Source organism: Pocillopora damicornis, chromosome 11 (genome assembly GCF_964200805.1).
Source record: "Pocillopora damicornis chromosome 11, jaPocDami1.2, whole genome shotgun sequence".
Lineage (NCBI taxonomy): Eukaryota > Metazoa > Cnidaria > Anthozoa > Scleractinia > Pocilloporidae > Pocillopora > Pocillopora damicornis.
In genome coordinates, this window is record NC_142680.1 from 21058675 (window position 1) to 21080769 (window position 22095).

The following is a 22095-nucleotide window of genomic DNA, read 5'->3' on the forward strand; positions in this document are numbered from 1 at the left end:
TCATTAAGACCATCTGGGATCCAGTCATCAATGGCTCTTTCCATCGTCAAGTATACAATTATCAGTTTGTCGATGAATGTTTTATTTCCCGTGAACTCTTCGTATATAACCTTTCCATCAAAAGTAAGAAAATCATCTTCAGCCTCTTGCTGCTTGTTGTTAATAAGGGACGAAGCGTGGCGAGAGCCCACCAAAACGATGCAGTCCCCTTGACAGCGAAGTTTACTTCTGAAATCGTCTTCCTCTGCTGAAATTTCGGTGATAGCTCTCAAATCTGCCAAGTTTCGAAGTCTACCTTGTAGATAATCCTTTAGTTTCCTTGCTTTGATTTTGTCGCTTTCAGTATACAGAAACATGACGTATTTCATTTTTTTCTTTCTGGAATTGGTATGAGGGTGTTTAGGGAAGAACTTGAACAATTGAAAAGTAACCAAAAAAGACTCTTCCTGAAATGAGAAATTTAAGGAATGGCTTTTGAACCATCAAGGACAAGCTCAAGGTAGCACTATCCGAAGAGCTGTTCTGATTTTATCATCGATTGACATATGTGTGAAATTGTTGAGCGTTAAATGCCACTCAAAAATCTGCTGAAAAATGCCTGCTTCACCTCTGAATTTGCATTAAAATTGAAAAAAAGTTAAACAAAACAAGTGCACGCCAGGTGTTTGGAATTCTGACGGAACCCTTCGCTTTAATCATCTCTGAAATTCACACGCGTACAAAGAAAAAATTATAATGCATGTGCGATGCAGTATCGGCTGCATTTGTGGCACACATAATAGGCCGTGGAAAACAGTGAGCACATATATATGCATTCTCTCACACTTTTGCAACTCTTTTCTGCTTTGCGTTGACTGTTGGGAGTTTATCAAGACAAGGAAAACAAAATCAGGACGGAGAAATTTGCTTGTGACTTGAAATATTTATCAAGCTGTGGAAGAGGCTCATGAAAGAACAATTGAAGCTCCAGCTCCTCGATTTTTCCAAAAAAAAACGAACAAATAATAAAAAACTAAAACATCAGAGAGACAAAGGGGGAGTGGAGAGGGGGTGGGGCAATGAATATTATACCCGCCCACCCTATCGTTGCTAACTCCAAATCAAGCACGGACGGTTGGTAAACGTTCGCGAGCTTCTTAACGTTAACTCGCCCAGATAAGACGCCTGCCATGAAGGTTCCATGTTTCTTTCCTCCACTTCAAGTCGTTACAGCTTTGGGAAAGAGCGCAGTAGTCGACCCAGTCTATCGCCCATCTTAATTTGTCGGAGTGGAGAAGACCCTGGGACGAGGTTGCTGAACTCGTCGTCGCTCCTGCGTGCGAGTTTTGCAAGCACTGCATACGAAAAGAAGAGCCAGCACTTAGGGTTTTTTTTTTACAGTACCTGGATGAAGCTGGTGGTAAATGCATTGCTAATGACAAAAGAAAATCAAGAACTGTTGGAGCGATGCGGGAAAAAACATAACAACAAACACGGGCCGAAGGCTGAAATTGATCTTCATGAAGACGACGATGTCCTGCAAAATGAATATGATTGTGATTTCTGGCTGAAAGTAAGCTTAATTAAGTGCTTGAAATACTTTTAACATTTAATGCCTTGATAGTGGGTTATATCTTGTGATCTTTAAACACTGATCTTAACAAGTTACGGCTGAATTGGATGCAACTGGCAAATTTGATAGAGCTAGCTCTGAATAAACAATGTAGAAATATCGAAAGGGTTTTGTATCTCTGGGTTACATCACTTTCAAGGTAGCTTTGAAAAAGCCTCTATTGCAATCGAACCCGCTATACTAAACCATCGAGGGCTTTAATGCTGCCAAACAGCTCTTGTAAATATTTATTCGTTGTCAAGTTCTCCGTCTGTATTTTCTGTAAACTGAGTGCATTTGATCATCTTCCGCTTTTATGGAATTTGTGCTATACTAATTATTTTATTACCATTACTGTTATTATTAACACAATTTGCCACAAGGGGTATGGGAATTCCCATGTGCTCTCTCTGCAGCAGGTCAGCTGACCTCCTTAGTTAAAAATTTCTCAGTTAAAATTATGTAAGAGCATTTATAGCAAACAAATTGATAGTAGTTTGGCATGGTCTATACTTTAATCAACTATGGTATTTGTCATTACAGTGGTCAAAATGCTGTGACCACTGTGATGATGAATATAGCTGTTGATAGGAGTACAGACCATGCTAAACCACTGTCAATTTGTTTTCAACCACAAAATCAACATCAAATTAAAGGATTCTTTCAGTGCATGACCAAGATCATGACAGGTAGATGTAAGCAGTATTGTCTGTACTCTTATGGAGAACAGCAGATTGGCCAATCAGTTTGCAACATTACAACCCACTGTGGTTAAAATCAATTTTGGAGGTTCGTTTAAAGCAGAGTAATGGACTATCATGGAGTAGAGCAATGGATGAAGTTACTGTTGAACAACTGATTCAGAAATACAAAGACGGTGGGGAACTGGCTAGTGAGGATCCAGCACTTGTTATGCTGAAACAGTGGCCAGCATCTAAACAGCACAAAGATAATCCAGAGAAACTTCCTGGCCTTGAACAGAAGGTATATATGAATTATTTGAAGATCATATATCAGTTATTTATGAGTTTGTATGTATTGTTACTGTCAGGGAACAAAATCTGGTGATACTGAAATCAGCAAAGTAGATTTTGTTCAAATAACTGTACAATATTACAGGGGATAATAGAGTCAATAAATTATTCAATATCATTCCATATAGACAAGTAACAACATTAATCTAAAATGAAAAGTGATAATGTGTATTATCAATGTGCATTGATGTAACCTACAATGTGAACATTTTTCTTGCATGCAGATAGATCGTCTCATAAAGATAATGTTAGAGAGTGAGCTGAACTGTAACAACAAATACGAGGCATTCAGAGATGAAGAAGACAAAACAAGGAAAACTTTGCTGCACTATGCAGCAGAACTTGGATATTTATGTGTCACAAAACGCTCGCTGATAAATGTCCTGTGCTTCTTACTATGAAGACAGAGCAAGCCAAGGGAAAAAAATCCATGCTTGCAGTTGAGTTGGCTTTAGTTGCAGAAAATGATGAGGTGGCTGCATACTTGATTAGGGTGATGTGGCATGAAAGGTATAATGCTTAATGAAACTTCAAAGAAATTAATTTCTACTGGTCTTATTAACTGGGAAATGTTCTTTATTGTAGACTCTCTCTGGTCATCCAGGGCAATGCAGAATTTCTCACCTAGCAGACTTACTTCTTTAGGAAAAACCCAGTGCAAACTATATCTCAATAAACAGCAAAGGGAAAACTTAATTTCAGATACTTTTAATAAACAAAGAACTGAAATTGCCTTGAGCGATGCTATGGAACATATACAGTGTAAATAAACATATATAACTATATACATACACATACATAAAATTTTAGATGCTCCACTATAACTTTTGTTCGAGAGAAACATTTAATTTTTCTGCTATTAGAGTTCAGGGATTATTCTCTTGGAGACCAAAAAATATAGCACATCCTAAACCATTTTTCTGGAGTTTCAAGTCTATTATTGAGAGTCACAAAATGAAGGTGAGTATTGAAAACTTAAGATTATTAACTAAAATTGCATAACCTGTTTCTATCAAAATAATTGATTAATTATCTCAATGGTTGCAAACTAAATTCATGCTGTAATTTGTTTTCCTTGTGCTGAGATCTTAAAAAGATTTGTATGATTATAAAGTACATTTGTGCAAGTTCACAAGGAAATTGACCTACAAATGCATTTGATTTTAAAAGAAAACAGTAGTGGCTTTACTGAACCAGATGATGAATCCTCACTGGCCACACCTTCCAAAACGCAAAGACAGCTATGAAAATTAAAAAGAGAAGGAGGTAGTTGAGGGTGCCTGGCGAACAATCACATATGATCCTTTGGACTATCATTTTTATTATCATATTTTGGATGGTGATGAGGGAGGACGGCCCCCGAAAGTGATGATGCCAGGAGGATATGCACAGACAGAAAACAAATATTTCAACTGGAGGGACAAGTCCTGTTTACATGTCATTGCAAAGAGCAGGAATATGGTAAGGTTGAGGTTTTTTAAAAATAGTAATTACTCTATGTGTGGTTATCCTGTGTTTGGAGAAATGTGTGCAGGAGTTATCCAAAATTTTGACTCTCTTGCTTGATATATCAAGGGGTTGTAGCAACACTGAGATTTTTGGGCTCATTAGCTGAGATGCTGTCTAAATTACTTATGTTTACCAGCTCATCTAGTTAAAATCTTTTGATTTGGTACAGGAAACTCAAATTCTTGCCGTTCCAGTAGTATAACACTCATATTCTTGCTTAAACATTTCTTTTTTGGTTTCATGATTTTCCAGGAGGCACTCCAACATCCTGTGGTTAGAATGCTGGTTAAAGCAAAATGGAAAAGTTATGGACACTTCTTTCTCAGGTGCATGTAAACGCAGAGGAAAAATTGTGTTACCTAAGATTATTCCATCATTTAATTGGAAAAAAAAAAAGATAAAGAAATGACTGTATTGACCCAAGCTGTCAGAATTGTATTGGAGCAAAGGGAGGGTTTAAAGTGGAATTGAACAGAAGAAATAGAGACTTGGAGAATGTCTTTTGACTATTCCAATCCATCTGCCAAAGAAAAAATTGTCTAGATGCTCATATATGGCCTTAAGATCTGTTACTAGAAAGAGCTGAAATATAGGATAAAATTTTTTTATACTAACTAATAATGTTGCTTTTTATTACACAGCCTTCAAGCAGCATTGTATGTGATCTTCTTGCTGTGTTTGTCATATTCTCTGCTGAGTGCTTCCACAACAGTAGACCCCAGTCAATATGGGGGTGAAGCAGATTCACTGCGTGGTTTTTGTGAGATTTTCACCCTTATTATGGTGGTGTTTTACATATGTGAAGAAATTAATCAAATGAGATTGTAAGTATGCAATTCTAGTGAGTGTGAAATCAGGTTAGGACACCATTTTTTGCCAAAGCTCAGGACATTTTACCATTTGCAAGTGTTCATGTAGGTTGATATAGATTAGGGAAGACTTGGTAGTAGTTTAGAGGTGGAATTAATTACTACACAACCAACTTTGAGCGTTTGCCCTTTGTCAGATTGAGTAGAGGTGATGGAATTGTTAGGTCATGGTAAGGTTAAAAAAATAAGAATGAGTTATTGAATTAAAGTGTTCTTTGCAAACCTTGAATCTGTCTGATTTCCCTTAGAGAGAGGAAGTCGTACTTCACAGAATGGATGACCCTGTTGGACTGGTCAGGCCTGTTGCTGATCCTGTGCATTATACCCTCACGGTACACGCAAAGTAAAGCTCAGTGGCTTGTGGCATCTTTAGCTTTCTTGTTCAACTTCCTGAGGATCTTTAAGTTTTCTTGCCTGACAAGGTAAACTGCATCATAAGCTACATTTGATAGGTTTGAGAGAATGTCAGCAAATTAGAACAAGAAAATCATATCTGTGAAACTTACTCACACAGTTGGCTTAGGTTTGGATTTTGGTTAACAAGCCTAATTTATAATTAGTGCAACCCCACCATCTTGGCACCTTCATGATGGAAATTTGGAAATTTTTAAAACGTCTCAACGAAAAAAAGGTACAGAATAGAAAGATTAAAAAAAGCGTCCAAGGAGAGGAGACAGACAGGAGTAATGGAATTAAAAGAATAAAGAAGATGGGCAATTTTGTTAAAACAGCCAAATGCTTTACATGGAGCCGACGCATGGCAACGTGTCGACCCCCCCTGAAATTTTATTAGAAGACTGTTGAAAACTGTTATATTCTTATTAAGTATAATTCGAACATCATTATGTATCACATAACTTGTGTCCTTAATGTAATAGAACCGTGTATATTTTTTTTCAGGACAACCGGATTATACACAAAAACCTTGGCTAAGATCATTTTGCACGATGTGACAAGATCCATGGCGGTTTTTGTTGTTATCTTTTTCTCCTTCTGTGGTGGTTTGTCTTTATCGCTCTGTTACTCCGATGAAAACCAACAGTTTAGGTATGTCTTAATCTTGCTTGCTTAAATGCTACTGAATAAATGTGTTGAATTATTTGGTTGGCTGATGTTTACTCTGCACTATCTGCGAATTTTAGTTGGATGAAATGTATATGATAACACCTGAAGTGATATGAAATTTCTGTTAATGTGTTGCAGATCAGTCTATGTGTTACAGTCCATGCTAAATCCATTTTTTTTTACATTAGTGACTTCGGAGATGTGTTATTGAGTGGCTTTCGCGCGCTCTCTGAACAAAGACCAATTGCTTACGATTATTCAAATTTCAAGTGAGTTGATTTTTCTCTAAAAGGTCGAATATGTTTTTACTCCGTTTACTTTTCAGATCTCTTTACCTTAAGATGAGTTTATTACCACTAAGATAATAGGTGAAACTAACCACGTAAGAGCATTTGATTTATTCCTTGCAGCTGGCTCTCCATTCTGTTAATGATGGCCTACATGGGGATCGTGATAGTGATTCTACTCAACATTCTCATTGCACAAATGAGTACGACCTACACACAGGCCAAGAAAGTCGCCCGTCTGGAATATGATGTGGATCGTCTTCTACAACTCACACGCATGGAGAGATTTCCTTTTCTGGTAAATGAACATTCTTCGCTAATGGAATTGTAGCATTTTATCATTAAGCGTGCACCGGTGTTCGTGATTGACGCTAAGTGGCAGCGTGCATTAGCGCCATACGTGACTGTGAGCGTGAGGAGAAGAACGTACCGTTAGGGTAGGAGGGGGCTTAGGTATAGTTGTATTCTTCTGCAATTGAGGGGTGGCCTCATAGACTTAATTACTTTTACATCTTTTCTTTATGCAGAATCTGCGCGTGAAGTATTACAAAGAGGGAGACTGGATCAGTGAAATGAAACTCGCCCAAGGTCTGCGTGAAGTATTTAACCAGGACTACTTTCACGATAATTTTTATGCGTAGCAATCGGAAAAAACAGTTTTTTTTTAGTCTTGTATCCTATTTGTACTTCTCTGAACGAAGGGAGCTGAAGAAGACCTTCGGCTCAGTTGATACTCAGTTATAATAGAAAAGGAATAATCTTTCTCATGCCTTAACAGCTGTAAGGTTCTTTATGTTCTTAAATTTGATCTTGGTTTGTTTGTAGATCTTCTTGAATTCAGTGAAGATCGCAGCCCTTGGGAGTCGGTGGAAGAGAAACTTACTGCGATTCGCTAACAATTATTTGCTTTATCTTATTTCCTATCTTTCCTGCTATCGGCCTAATTTTTGAACTCGTTCTCTCATTACTGGACTTTCGAAAAGATCGACTTCCTTGTACTCATCCTTCTTTGTTTCAGCAGTCATGTTTCACACCTTCTGTTTTATTTTCTTGTACAGGGATATGATGAGGAAGATGGTGAAACAGATGAGGCCTGGAATCGGATGAATGGAGCTTTGTGTGCCCCAGTCCCCTTTTTATGCGCCGATTTCTTTAGTCATTTAACTCGTAGTTTTTATACGACAACGTTGACGCTATGAGATTGGTTGAAGGCTCTAAACCTTATCTGCTTCTTTTCTTGTTTGTTTTCTGTGCTATATTCGTTAGAAAACAAAAGAAAGGCTAATGAAAACAAAATGAGTGGACGTAAAGGGGCCAGTCAGTTCTAAAAGCCAAGTGTAGTATAACATGCGTTCAAGCAAATCGATTGTTCGTAAATAAACGTTTAGTACACACAAAAAAGAAAACACCACTGAGCTTTCTTAAAACTGTTTGAAAAGCTTCATTTTGTATCCGACACTCTTGACAGTAAACTTGAGTGTGATTAACATTGTATGCTTACGAAAAATGAAGGTCAGCTTTGAGAGAGTTAGCTTATAGAAATTACTAGTTTTTGCTTTGTTTTATATAACCACAAGACTTCTCCCACAGAATTATTTATGAAATGTGAGGTTAATTAGGTGATATTTAGTTTATACAGAGTTCTTTTATTTATCATTTTACCACGGATACTTTTATTGAAGAGTTTAGCGTACAATGAATGAAAATAAACTAAAATCAACAGGGACTATTGTGGGAAAGACTTCTTTGGGTTTCATTTCGAATAGAAGATTTATCAGTAGTATTTTGCAAATTTGTTACGTCGTACTGTCAGTCCTACTGACTTCAAAAACTGAAATGAAGAGCTTCATCGTAATCTTAGTGGTGTTTATGTATGCAGTAGGAAGTCAAGTGAAAGGTCCTGAGTTGTAAAATTGGAATACATGACTTGCACAGACACCCTCTCAATACATTACCATTAAAAAAAAGCTTCTGGTGTAATCAACGTTAAAGGTCTCGGTTCATGTTAGGACTTGTTGTGAAAAAACCAAAAAAAACCAAAAAAAAGACAATTAAAACAAGTTAACAAACACTACGTCGATAGTAGGTCAAGAGGTTGTGAGTCTACGGCACTAGAGAAAAAGAATTGAAATCAGTCGGGGAGAATGAATCATCTGTCGCACACATGAAAGCTTGGTCCAATATACCAGAAAACTTAAAATCAGGAATGAATGGCAAAGCCTCAGCGGGCTCTACTTTCGAATTTTGGCAAAAAAATTATATTTATTTCCCGTTCTCCCCCATCTTAATATTGCCTGGTGTTAACAAAATAGGCTACTTAATTTTTTGCAACACTTTTTTTAGGGGGAAAAAAGGGACTTTTAGGTTACTTATTAAACATGGATTACAAGATATCTGTTTATTATGTTTAATGCATAGAGGGTTGTTGACGACCCACTTAAGGGAGGCATTCAAACTGCTTTTGCCACTCAATGTAGCTTAGCCAATCGCCTCAGTAATGAGGCCGTAGATTCTTTTGATTGAACTTACTAGTGCAATAGGATTATTTCAAAGGGGCTCAATAGTTATCCATGAGCAAATAGGCTTAACAGTCTTTTTAAAAAAACTTTGCACCTGTCGAATGATCGTTTCATTTCCAATTTTACTGCAATGCGAAACGTAAAAGAATCAGCCTTGTTAGGTTTATCATTATCTTCTGGGGCTTTAAGTAAGGCTGAGGTCCTACTATCCATCTATTTTTGTGAAATTTTGATTTTATATTGCATATTTTTACCTATATCAACATTAGCCTAATAAGTAGCCACCTGATTCAGACACGCATAGCTCTATTCGCTATTTAACTTCTGTGTTTAACTAGAGATCATATTCAGAAAAAAGTCTATACCCGGGAAGGAGTATTTGAATTGTTTTTAGCGTTTTGAAATTCCAGAGAGTTGTTTATCAAGGAGAAATACATCCCCTTAAATGGTTTCAATAAATGCAAGGCACTTTCATGGGCAAAAGATATGAAGTTTGTCATACACACTGAGATGGATCGCTCGCGCATTTTAAATAAGTAATTGGTACTGAACTAAGGCCTAACTGGAAAAAATTATCAGTGAAGTGAGTTTTAACGAGTATTGGGTTAGCAGTTACCGGGAGGAAGCCACCCTATATTGCCATATGATGACAACAAACAAATCTAACAGATGAGGAAAAACAAACGGAAACATTTCAAAAAAGGAAGACATGCTCCCTTCTTTGGCTGGAGGACTACAATATAAACCAATTTATTTATCAACAATCAACATTCTCCTTCTCATCACAGCATTTCATGGCAATTTTCTTATCTTTGTTGCCCTTCACAGGGAATCTTCCCTTCATCCACCGTCCAAACACTTGTATCGTTGTCTGGCAACAACTGATCTGTTGTTGGTCTTGTTAGCCAGCCCTTCAATGCTATTTATTGGATGCTCGTGGTTCACAAACGATACCCAAGGGACGCAGCCTACATAACAAGCTATGTATTATGTGTAGCTCTGTGATGACGATGGCGGCCATAAGCTTGGACAGACTTCTCGCCCTGTTGTTGGGGCTGAAATAAAAAAAAATTGTGGCTTTGAAGCCCACATATATTTAGGTTTTATCTGATGCCGCTGTTTTGAGCTTCATTTTAAATTACATTTGGTATACTCACGTAACCAGGCCATCTTACTTATTGATATAAATTACTTCGTACACAAAGATTTTTGGCGCTCTTAGTCATCACATATATTGTTTTAACTACCTTTGGATTGCAGCTGCTGTTGCTGCTCTATGTATCTATCACCGTATAACCTTTTTTTATGGCATTATAATTATACCATCTTGTCTGGTTTTCACTAGCCTCGTACTCAAAGATCTTTAACACTCTCGGTCGTCATGACGCTTGAGTACAAAATCACGTTCAACATCAGCAAAGCCAACTAAACGCACCGAACGCAAGTACAGTTAACGTTATTTTTTATTGTTTGTTTTGTGCCATATGGTGTTATGGAAATCGTTACCAGCTATAACAAAACATATTCATCACATGTAGCTATCTTTTGGGAAATAGCAGTTTCCATAGTTTACTTTAACTCAACGTCAAACCCGTTGAAGTAAGACAAACACTGAAGCAGATAATCAGACAAGCTCTCTGCCGTCCATGGACTTAAATCCCGTTTGAGTTTCAATGGCCGTATTGCTTTACAAAGTTACGGTTACATTAGATATTCGATTTCATTAGCGTGCAAACTGTTGTTGGTATGATCTATTTCCATATGAAAGACAACGAACGATAATCTTAAACATCCCAAGCACATCATTGTTGAAGTGAAGACACTTATCTTCGATACAACAAAAGATGAATAAGGAGAAAAGCCTCTTGCACATATGGTCTAGAAACAATTGCTTAAGTGATACCAATCCTCAATGAACGTTAACCGAGTAAAGAGGGTTTTCTTCATCATACTATTCAAAGATGATGGTGACGGATGTCTTCAAACTTGCCTCTCAATTCTTATTGATACCTGAGGCATATGGAAAATTCGTGGAACAAATTTACCTTTTTTGACACCCCACACGGTGTTTTTGTGTATTTCAGCTAGACAGGTGCTTTTAAGAACAAAAATCTCTCGATCGTTACAATTACAAGTAACCGTAAGGGAAAACGTACATCGTTTGCAGAATGATGGCGGCAACAAACTCAACGGAAGATGGAACGCAGATGAAAACATTTGAAGAACTTGTATGTTCCTCTTCTTCGGAGGGCGAATTGCGACAATACTCCTTGCGTCTGTCAGCAGTCATCATTTTCTTTTCCCTTACAGCATTTCTTGGGAATGCCCTGATTGTCGTTGCACTTCACAAGGTGGCTTCCCTCCATCCGCCGTCCAAACTCCTGTACCGTTGTCTGGCAACGAGTGATCTGTTGGTTGGTCTTATAGGCCAGCCTCTCACTGCTACTCTTTGGATGTCGGTTGTTTTCGAACAGTGGAGACTTTGTCGATTCGCATGGGTAGCAGCCTCCATTTCAGGGTATGGATTATCTTTTATATCTTTGTTGACACTGGCAGCCATGAGCGTGGACAGACTTCTCGCCCTGTTGTTGGGGCTGAGATATAGACAAATTGTAACTTTGAAGCGCACATACATCATTGTCGTTGCTCTTTGGATTGTAACCGTTGTCGCTACTCTATGCGAGGCGTTAGGCTCTCATATAGCGCCCTGGTTCGGTCGAATTGTCATCCCATGTTGCCTATTAATCTCGATTGCTTCATATGCAAAGATTTTCTGCGTTCTTAGTCATCGTCAAGCTCAAGTACAACATCTTGTTCAACAACAGCCGAGCCAACCAAATGCACTGAACATGGCGCGATACAAAAAGGCAGTGTACAGTGCACTGTGGGTGCAGTTAGTGTTACTTGCTTGTTATGTGCCTGTGAGTTTAGTGGGAATTGTGATGGCTCATAGAAAAGGAAATTCATCGCATTTAGTCGTCGCTCTTGGAATAGCGAATACTCTGGTTTATTTTAACTCGACTTTAAATCCGTTTCTTTACTGCTGGAAGATTAGTGAAGTAAGAAGAGCAGTTAAGCAGACAATCAGACAAGTGCTTTGCTGTCCACTGGGTTAGATCTTCCATTATACTCTTTTTTAGTTGTTTCAAGCGAGTATGTAGTGTGACGATGCTATTAGGTAACGCATCCTGTCGGATATGTCATTTCATCATAACCATTATAATTTCCTCAAATGTGATTGGTGCATTAACTGCTTTATTTTTTGCTAATCATTCTGTAGAGCTGTAATCGGACAGTTGGCTGCAGTTGGACACCTGTAATCGGGCAGTTGAAGTAGTCAATCACACTAAGTCCACTCATCCAAATCCACCAATCACAGAATTAAACACAATAACCATAGCAACAGCCACTTATCCTAAAAAAAGAAATTGGGAATTTTCACAATGAAGAATTTTTTTACTTTAGACATTGTCTCTACCGGAGATATTACTCCTAAATGTATTTGTTATTTTCGGAAATTGAAACGGTTATGATTAATTGGTAACAGGACTTCTTGTCGTCCAATTCTGTCAGTAATCATATGAGAGATAAACAAATTTGTTTGTCACTCGTATGATTACAGAGCAAATTGGGCTCCACTCAGTCCTATTACCATTACGAATAGGAAGAAGTAGGAAGCTTAATGTAGTCGCTGCTCAAAGCTGTTTAGATATTCTCATAATAGATCAGCATGGCTCATTTTGCGCATGAAAAAGCAAAAATCATGGACTCTACATGTTAACGATATCGTAGGAATTTAAGAATAGTATGTTTCACGCGATAGCAATATCCGCCAGTGAGTACAGCAACTCATAGCCAAAAATAAATAATAATAATAATAAAAAAGATATGCCCGTATGAAATAAAAACAAACATTGGGTTTAAGGTTACATTTTAATGGTTTTTTTTAACCACTGCAGTGATATGTAAGACAAAACTATTACCACCAGTCAAAGAGGGTTGTTGGATTATTTGACATTATTTGTTTATGAAGGTGAAATGATTTCGAAAATGTTTATTTTTATTGAAGGCAGCGTTTGACCTGACGCCACACTGCCATAAGGCCAGCGGTATAGAGATTAGCACTTGATCTGTCTTTATAAAGATGTCCACAATTCTTATGAATGTAAAGGTGCCTTATTATAAATAGTTGAGAACGACGAAAACGCAAAATTATTTGAAAAGTTTTCCTTTACATCTATCATGGGTTGTTGTTTTTCGTTTAACTGAACTGAAAGGAACACTTAATCATCTACCAGTTAAGCTCTCATCGAGTTTAACCCCATAATAAATTGAAGTTTCATTTTGCTTTCGATGTAAAACAATGATATAATAAAACAAAGGTCGGTAAATCTGACTCTTAATGCTAATTTTTGCTTTCATTAAATTTTATAATTTAAACAAACTTGCAGTTCTGTCTCACACTATTGTTTAGCAATAGACCTTAGCCTTTTACCTGTGACATTCAAGAGCAAACACTTAGAATAAAATATCATACAAAACTGCTAATCAACGAAGACATTTTTTTACGTTTGTTTGATGTAAAAACTCCAAGGCACAACCGTGAACTCCAGGCAAATAAAACGCAATAATTATTAATCAAAGGACTTTCGAGCGCGCATTTTTAACCAGTTAAAGATGACTAGTTGGTGTTTAGCAAACACAGTACTCTAATTTGAAGTCAAACAAGTTATCGAATGCGTTATCCAACTGTTAACTTCAGGCTATGATCAATAAATTGTTTTGCTTCAGTATTGTAATATAACAATCCGTCTTATCGAACGAGGATCGTTAATGGGGTAAGCAAATCAGTTGCATCCAGAAGAACTAATTTAACCGGCGTAGGCAATACAGCTGGCTTGATAGGAAAAAAATTCCGTATCTTACTAACAACCAATGGCTTAAATCGCGGCTACTGTGGATAAACTTTATTTCCAAGTGTACGCACAGCTAAAGGACAGAGAGTTGCATCACTAACGGCAATACATGGGACGAGTAAGTTTCGTGCTACGGCAGTTATTTTGAATTTAACAGCTCATGATTTGATCGACAAAATGGTTTCCACGTAAGGTAGTGCAAGAAACGGGCTAGTTTGATTTTACTCCTATATCTTAGTGATATAAAAGTACATTTATAGGATAAAATTGACCCTGAAATAGTAGTGAAGGAGATACTTTCAAGTTCTTCTCTAACGGTTGGTGAAACAATTTCAAATTCATAACCTCACTGCATGAAATAAAGCGCTTGACTTTGACTCAATATTATCGTGCGAACCGTTCAAAGTAAGGCTTGTTAAAGACACGAAATTGCAATTTTGTTGGAAAAATTCAGAATGTTTATCAGTGTGTGAAGATGCTTCTATAAATTGTAGGGGTATGAAATAGTTAGTAAGTAGGGGTATGAGAAGGAGTTTAACATTACAGGTTCTTACTGAGCGAGTTCTCTTAAAGATTGTCCTTATTTGTTGCTTACAATTACAAACTTATCCTAACGTGTTTAATGCCCTTTAAAAGGTGCCACCTGTTGTTTGTCTATTTCCTATTGTATAAAGATTTAAGATACATCATAACTAGTGCAGTACTTGAAGAAGTCGCTAAGAACCGAGTTCCGCTTTTAAAGAAAAACCCGAGAAATGAAAACGATCAATAATTTAATAGACGGTAAAAACGTTTTCTCCGGCTTTTTAGGGAGCAAACGCCAAAACGCAAACGCAAAAGCACCAGCGCTGTTACGTGTTTCGCCTGTTTTCCTGCCAATCGGCTAATTATTTTGTGCAAAAGTGACTTTAAAATGCAAACGCACGCGCACTACCTTCGTGATAGCACAGTTCTATTAAAGATGGGGATGGAGATTCACAACACTGTAGCTGTGTCTTGTTGTGGGTATTGCTCAGTGTCTTGATTTCTTTGTATAACTGGCAAAATAGGAGTAAAATTTATTATCTAAAGTAAACGTGAATCGAATTTCAATCATTCAGAATTGATAACGATGATCATGACTGATTTTGTTTCAGACTTTTTGAGTTCAACCCAAGAATTCAAGAAATAGTTCCCGCCTTTACGAGTTTGAAACTTGAAGCCGTAATCAACTCTCGATCGATCTCTGTATCTTCACGTCAGACGAGTCATGACTGCGCTGGAAAATGCTATGTTTTCTTCAAACGACGCAGAGGTTTTCATCGAGTATTCAATTTAGTAAGCTGTTCATTAACATTTTTCACGTGCGTTGCAAAATATTTTAAGGATAAAAAACGCAATATCGTCTATTTTTGCGTGAAAATATGTACGGATATTTGTCCTTGGATATTATCTGTTCCTCGAGGCTCACAGCTTCCGCATCTTGGAACAGAAAATTCGAGAAAAATGACCGCGGACAAATATCAGCACTTATTTTAGCGCCAAATTGGAGCAATTGTTTATACAGCGCTGTATGGTGATTTAAAATTCAGTAGAGAGAAGCATAGTGCTATCTAGGAGTACATATTGTTGTGAAGCGTTGTCTAGTTACTGCATTTTACGGATTTACAGTGCTACTCAGGGGTATAATGTTGTATTGTGCTGTATGATGATAAAACTTGCAGTAGAGGGATGTATAGGGACAGGGAAGAGGGGCATATAGGAGTGCGTATTGGAGGAGAAATGGAGTTTAATAATCGACGGAACATGTTTGCTCATAATGAATCTCAAGTTGTCGTCGACTATCTCTCTAAGCACTATTGTAACTTATCCTTTCTTAATTATTGCTTTGTCAAAACTCTTCCCCAGGGTCTTCTCTGCGTCCACATCCGAGATGGCGGCTACCGACTCAGTAGAGTCCGGCTGTGGATTGGCCTGCCGCCATCTTGGATTCGCACTGTAGGTGGACCCTGGGCGAGAGTTTGACCCATTCCCAATCAGATGATAGAAGAGGCCTTAATTTGGACATTGAGGGACTCGTTTCCAACTAAATGCACCGATTATGTCGCCGAGACTTAGAGGGAGCTCTTCCGCTTTATAACTACTATTATGATGAGAGGACTGAGGAGAGCAAGCACTGGCACCCTGTGGACTAGGAATCAATCGAAAGGAAAACTGAGATTTTACTAGAGACGACTTTAAGAGGACACCATCCCAAAGTGGACATAATACGCATGATAACAACTACTATGGGGGAATAACGAGGTATATGAGTTGTAAGAAGCCTGACGTTGCGCGAAGATTGAGACGAGTGAAAACTGAAACAGCCAAGGAGATAGTCGCGTCCTATGAAGCGCGCAGAAGAATAAAGTTGAGGGCGATAAAAGAGGTGCGCGTAAAGATGGGAAAAGAGGAAAATTGCGATGAAAAAAAAAAGAAAAAAAGGAAGGAACCAGAGGAAGGAGAGAAAAAAAAGGATGCGCAAATGTGAAAAGGTGTAAAAACTTGTGTGAGGAAAAAGATAAAAAAGGCGCACACATGTAACAGTATGAACACGTCCGTCGGCGTTCAAAACCGTGTGGCAAAACGGAGAACGATAGACAGTGAAAGAGACACAATCGAAGAGATGACGCACTTTACTTAAGGGAGCGGGGGCTTGAAACATGTAATGTTAGTACACTACTAGCTGCACACATTATTAACTTGGCGCGCGGGTCAAAACAAGCATTGAAGTCCCCATAGGATCTGCTTTCTCTTACGTGCATCCTAAGAATATGGAGACAGACAACGTAAATCAACGCAGTTTTTGTATTTTATACACTGTATATTTCTCTTACACAAAGAAGTAAAAAAATAAGCACAATAGAAACTGCATTAAATCGTTCAAGGCATTAAGTAAAATACGCGCTGAACGGAGACGCTAAAATGAACCCATTTACTCCCAAAACTGATCATAATTTAAATCCTCCTCACGGTATTAATACACCGACAAACATGGAGTCAATAACAATTAGAGAAAATCCAAACTGGAGGATAATCTTTTACTAGAAACATAATGTTACATCGAATTCTCGGAACAAGCGGCAGCAAAGAGAAACACATTCTTATCAGTTGGGAGAATTTTTCTTCAGAACTTGGGAGTTCATGAGTTAATTAATATAAACTTAGGTAAATGAACAATTATCTTCAACTTAAAAAAAAATAGCATCAAAACACTTCACACGAAATACATTGATATTATACAAACCATGTTTAGTTGAACTGTCCCAGCGTGTCTTTAAAATCCCAGTTACATTATATTCAACCACGCATATTATCAGACATCCTCAAATCATGCTGAGGTAAATTTAAAGCGATGAAAAAATTTCAAGAGGTGATTTTCAACAATTAGAAGTTTTATCCTGAAGCCCTGAACATTTTCAACTACGCACTAGGTTTACATTAATTAATGAGCCTTTTCACCAAAATAATTCCCATTGAGGACTACATGGCTTACGTTAACTGCTTCTCTCATTTATGAGCGTAAATATTGTCGTACTAGAAACAACAAATTCCATGTCACATACAATAAAAGTCACACCTATGGAAACTTTAATTATAGTGAACTCTGCGTCCCTCTTTCCTAGTTTAGATTACATGGAAAATTTTTAGCCTCTCTGTCGTCGTTCTTTAAAGCGAACGGAGAAGTGTTTGGTAAAACGGACAAAAATTGGCCAGACTCGTTTGATTAAAAACAGGGTTGTAGTCAGCTTTTTGACTAAATGTAAGCCTCTTCCCTCACAAATTTCAGTTGTTGTTGCAACATTTGCAAGAGTCATATTATCTTTTAATAGGAGTCAAGCGGGCAGAAAACAATTGTAGGCCGGGCCTACGGGACTAGAGGCTGGCTACACTTCTAAAAGTAGGTGTAATGTCTCTAACATATGGTTAGTAAATTTAATAACATCATCTCTGATGTTTACTTCTCCAAATTAAGCTTAAAATGGCAATCTTGGCACTGACAGAACTAGATTGCATTAAAATGGTTTGAATTCAAAATGGTAATCAATTTTTTGGTAAAGATAAAGGTAAATTGTAACAAAGTAATTTATGACGTAGAAAACGGTCTAAGATCAATTCACATATTCAATTCACATACATATTCAATCGAAGTTTTGGAAATAAAAATTCGCCAACTTTTGCAAATGACGAATTGTTTCTTTGCTTATCAAAAGCTTAGAGTATAAAAATAATTAAAATCCGGTGGAAAAGCCCCTGGTTGGGTAAAAGAAATAACGTTTAAATTATTTTCCATTTTTCAGCTGGTGTCTACAAATCTTCATTTAAGGTTTAACAGTCAAACTGTCGAACTGAACTGTCAAATCGAAATAGAAGTCAAGCTATCACACGAACGAAAACGGATTTGAAGAGAATTTTTGCAGCTCGTTGAGCCCGTTAATAGCGTCATGTGGAAGAAAATGTTTAAACGGTTAGTGTTTTAAGTACGTGGTATCTCTGCTTTGTTGTGTTTCATTTCATCAAAACAAATTAATGGCACTGTATCCAAGAAAATCTGGAACTTTCTGCAGTGCCAAAATGATGATGATTGTGAAAACAGAGAGTATAGCAAGCCATGTTATCACCAGTTCTTCGGAATATGGAAACACTGCGCCTTTCTCACAAAAATAGACAGTGGAATTGTCTTTGAAACAATTTACACTACGAATCATGTACACACATGGGCCACCAACATTCCATAGTAACAGCAAGGCAAAGCCTACAGCCCACAGTTTGATGGATCTTTTGTTTTGCCTGTCTTCGTTTGGAAGAGGCAGGTAATAGCTTGAGCGGTGCAGGAGTGATGCATGCTCGTCTATGTCCACACGGGTTGTCATCGTAAAATCTTCCATAAATATTCGTTCAATCACTTCGTTGTTGAAACACAATACACTGATCTCTCCTTAAAAACTGTTGATCCTTTGCTCAATACTAAGGGATAAAAAAGAATCAAAGCAGAACTTTTTAGATGTACGTCGTTAGTTTCGCTTCATAGTAAATGGACATGTTGTTTTGATAGGTGCGTATTATATTCAGCACACAATTATTAAGAAGCACTTAACAACAACGATTCAACGCTGTGTAGTTTAGGAATTTTTCATAACAGTAAGCCGTGAAGACTACAACACCATCGTACTGAATGAAAAAGTTATGAAGTAAGAGGACTCTGAACTTTGAGAGAGTAAAGGTGCTGAAAGTTTATTGTGTAAGAGATCTCTGTGTTAAACTAAGAAAAAAAAAAATAGAAAAAGATCAGCTAATGCAAATTCCTACCTGGTCCGGTAAATAGGCCAGTCATAGCTGGGCCAGTTATTTTGCTAAAGAAAACAAATCCTAATGTCCCAAACAAACTTATCATTTTAGAGGACAAAGACAGACGAGCAGCGAAACAACACAAGAAGCACAACATGAGTTCTGTGCGGAAGCTAGAATTGGTTTTCAATTTTTTAAATGACGTTTCAGGGTAAACATTACGGAACTGATCACTCCAATCGTATGATTGCTTTCTAAATATGAAGTCATTATTTTAGAGAGCAAAGCCAAGGTTATTTCGTCTTTATTAGGAACATTCAGCTGTCATTGCACTAGCAAGTGTGTTTCAGAAAATTCAAAAGGCTTCATTAAAATCAAAAATATATTTTTTTCTTACCTTGATATTACTCCAATGTTGTGTGTTTGAGCGAAAATCTCCAGGTCTCTGCAGTTTTGGTGAAACTTTTGCAAGGGTCTGCTTAGGATCATGCTTATGACCACAAGTACTACGTTAGCAATGACCGAAAAATCAGAATGACCAGTAATCGTCCGTTGTACCTTTGCAGCTTACACCAGTCATTGCCAGGACATGTGTCACAAAATGCGTCCCTGTTTCATGAATATAATTTCAATTGCTGACGCATTGAGAAATGAGAAATTTAAGGGACTAAAACAGCGTCCACGGTAATCATCTGACAGCAGACTTGTAGTTCAGTGAGCTGAGCTTAAAGAAAATCAATTTTGATTTCAATGCGTTCATTCGCCGTTAAGCAAATTCATAAATCTATTCAGCTGGTGTCTACTAATGTTCATTTAAGGTTTAACAGTCAAACTGTCGAACTGAACTGTCAAATCGAAATAGAAGTCAAGCTATCACACGAACGAAAACGGATTTGAAGAGAATTTTGGCAGCTCGTTGAGCCCGTTAAGAGCGTCATGTGGAAAAAAATGTTTAAACGGTTAGTGTTTTAAGTACGTGGTATCTTTGGTTTGTTGTGTTTCATTTCATCAAAAAAAATTAATGCAGAGTCTCGAGTTGACATTAGCTTTCTTATGCAAATATGATACCACTATTAGGATTGGAATCGTTTAAATGTAGAAAAAAAGAAACAGTTTGCTGATCTTAGCTAAACGTCACGTTAAATGTGAAAGTTGGTTACTGGCACATGTCGAATCCAGTGGCACGAATTCCTTGGTATAAAGGAAGGTCTTAAGCGCGGTTATTCTTCCGCGATTATTCCACCTTTGTGATAGCATAGTTCTACTGAGGATGAGGATGGAGATTTACAACTGTGTAACTGTGTCTTGTCGAAGGCATTGCTTAGTGTATTGATTTCTTTGTATGATTGGCAAAATGGGAATAAAATTTATTATCTACAGTAAACGTGAATCGAATTTACATTATTCAGAATTAATAGTGATGTTCGTGAATGATTTTGTTTCAGAAATATTTCCCACCTTTAAGAGTTTGAAATTTAAAGTCTCAATCAACTCGCCATCTCCGTGTCTTCACGTCAAACGAGTCACGGCTGCGCTGCAAAATGCTGCGTTTTCTTTGAACGGCGCAAAGGTTTTCATCGAGTATTTAATGAGCCTTGGAGAAAGACACAAAGCATGGAAAATTTCGATGTATGTATTCTGTTATGCCGATCAAGGTTACTTAGGGGTAAATATTGTTGTATAGAGCTGTATAGGAATGTAAACTGCAGTAGCGAGAGGTATAATGCTATCTAGGGGGTAGATATTGTTGTATAGCGCTGTATTGTGATGTAGAGTGCAGAAGAGTGAAGTATAGTGGTATCTAGGGGTACATATTGTTGTATAGCGCTGTATATTGATGTAAACCGCAGAAGAGAGAAGTATAGTACTATTTAAGGGTACATGTTGTTTTATAGCGCTCTATTGTGATGTAAATTGTGGAAGAGGGAAGTATAGTGCTATCTGGGGGTGCTTGTTGCTTTTTATAATCCATCAAATATTTTTGCTCGCGCGCAATTGGTGTAAACGCAGCAAGTGACTAAATATCCCCCAGGTAATACTGGGTGATATCCGAGAATATCACGCAAGCGATATTCCCCAATTCGCAAACCTTACGTCTACCTCGATAAGTCTTCGTTTCAAATTTAATTCAATTCAGTGAGCTGTTTATAAAGATTCTTTCATGAGCGTTGCAAAATAATTCAGGGATAAAAATCATAACAGCCTCTATTTTGTACGAAAATATGTTCGGATATTTGTCCTTGGACATTGCCCCTCGAAGTTCACATTTTTGGCATCTTGAAATAGATAATGTCCGCGGACAAATATCCACAATTATTTTCGTGCCAAATTGGAGCAATAGTTTATAGAGCGTTGTATGCTGAAAACAATTCAGTAGAGGGAAGCATAGTACTATTTAGGGGTTCGTATTGTTGTGATGCGCTGCACAGTTACTTCATTTTACGGATTTACAGTGCTACTCAGGGGTATAATTTTGTATTGTGCTGTATAATTTTAAAAGTTGCAATAAAGGGATGTATAGTGCTATTTAGGGGAGGAGGAGAGGGGCATATAGACGTACGTATTCGAGGAGTTTGTTCTACAACGTAAGGAGACATGGAGTCCAATAATCGACGGAACTTGTTTGCTCATAATGAATCTCTCGGGCTGTTATCACTGCCTCTTACGAAGCATTACAATAACTTAACCTTTCTTGATTATTGTCTTGTCAAAACACTTTTTGAAGGTCCTCTCTGAGTCTACATCCAAGATGACGGCTACCGACTCGGAGAAGTCTGTGGATTGGCCTGTTGCCATCTTGGACTCGCGATGTAGGTGGACCCTAGGCGAGAGTTTGATCCATTCCCAATCAGATGATAGAAGAAGCCTTAATTTGGACATTGAAGGACTCGTTTCCAATAAAATGCATCGATTATGTCGCAGAGACTTGGAGGGAGCTCTTTCTTTTTATAGCTGTTACTGTGATGAGAGGACCGAGGAGAGCAAACACTGGCACTGT

At 37.6% G+C, this 22095-nt stretch overlaps 2 protein-coding genes and 1 pseudogene across 3 annotated transcripts in view; 2 read left to right on the forward strand and 1 right to left on the reverse strand.

Annotated features, from left to right (window-relative positions):
* Positions 1-22095, reverse strand: part of LOC149038167 (uncharacterized) — a 92634-nt gene that overhangs the window by 52045 nt on the left and 18494 nt on the right. The window lies entirely within an intron of this gene.
* On the forward strand, positions 1312-7081 carry LOC149038171 (uncharacterized; annotated as a pseudogene). The gene is made up of 12 exons (XR_016181052.1): positions 1312-1552; positions 2381-2575; positions 2850-3135; positions 3489-3585; positions 3796-4086; positions 4387-4460; positions 4776-4958; positions 5252-5425; positions 5904-6050; positions 6257-6337; positions 6479-6653; positions 6883-7081. The product of XR_016181052.1 is annotated as an uncharacterized LOC149038171 (transcript).
* Positions 10853-13968, forward strand: LOC149038172 (melanocyte-stimulating hormone receptor-like). Its single transcript, XM_089187159.1, has one exon. It carries the CDS (start codon positions 11043-11045, stop codon positions 11988-11990), a length of 948 nt encoding a protein of 315 aa, XP_089043285.1. The 5' UTR covers positions 10853-11042; the 3' UTR covers positions 11991-13968.

What these genes read in the sequence shown, in the direction of transcription:
- LOC149038172 (XM_089187159.1), top strand. Translation starts at nt 11,043, where the DNA reads ATGATGGCGGCAACAAACTCAACGGAAGATGGAACGCAGATGAAAACA.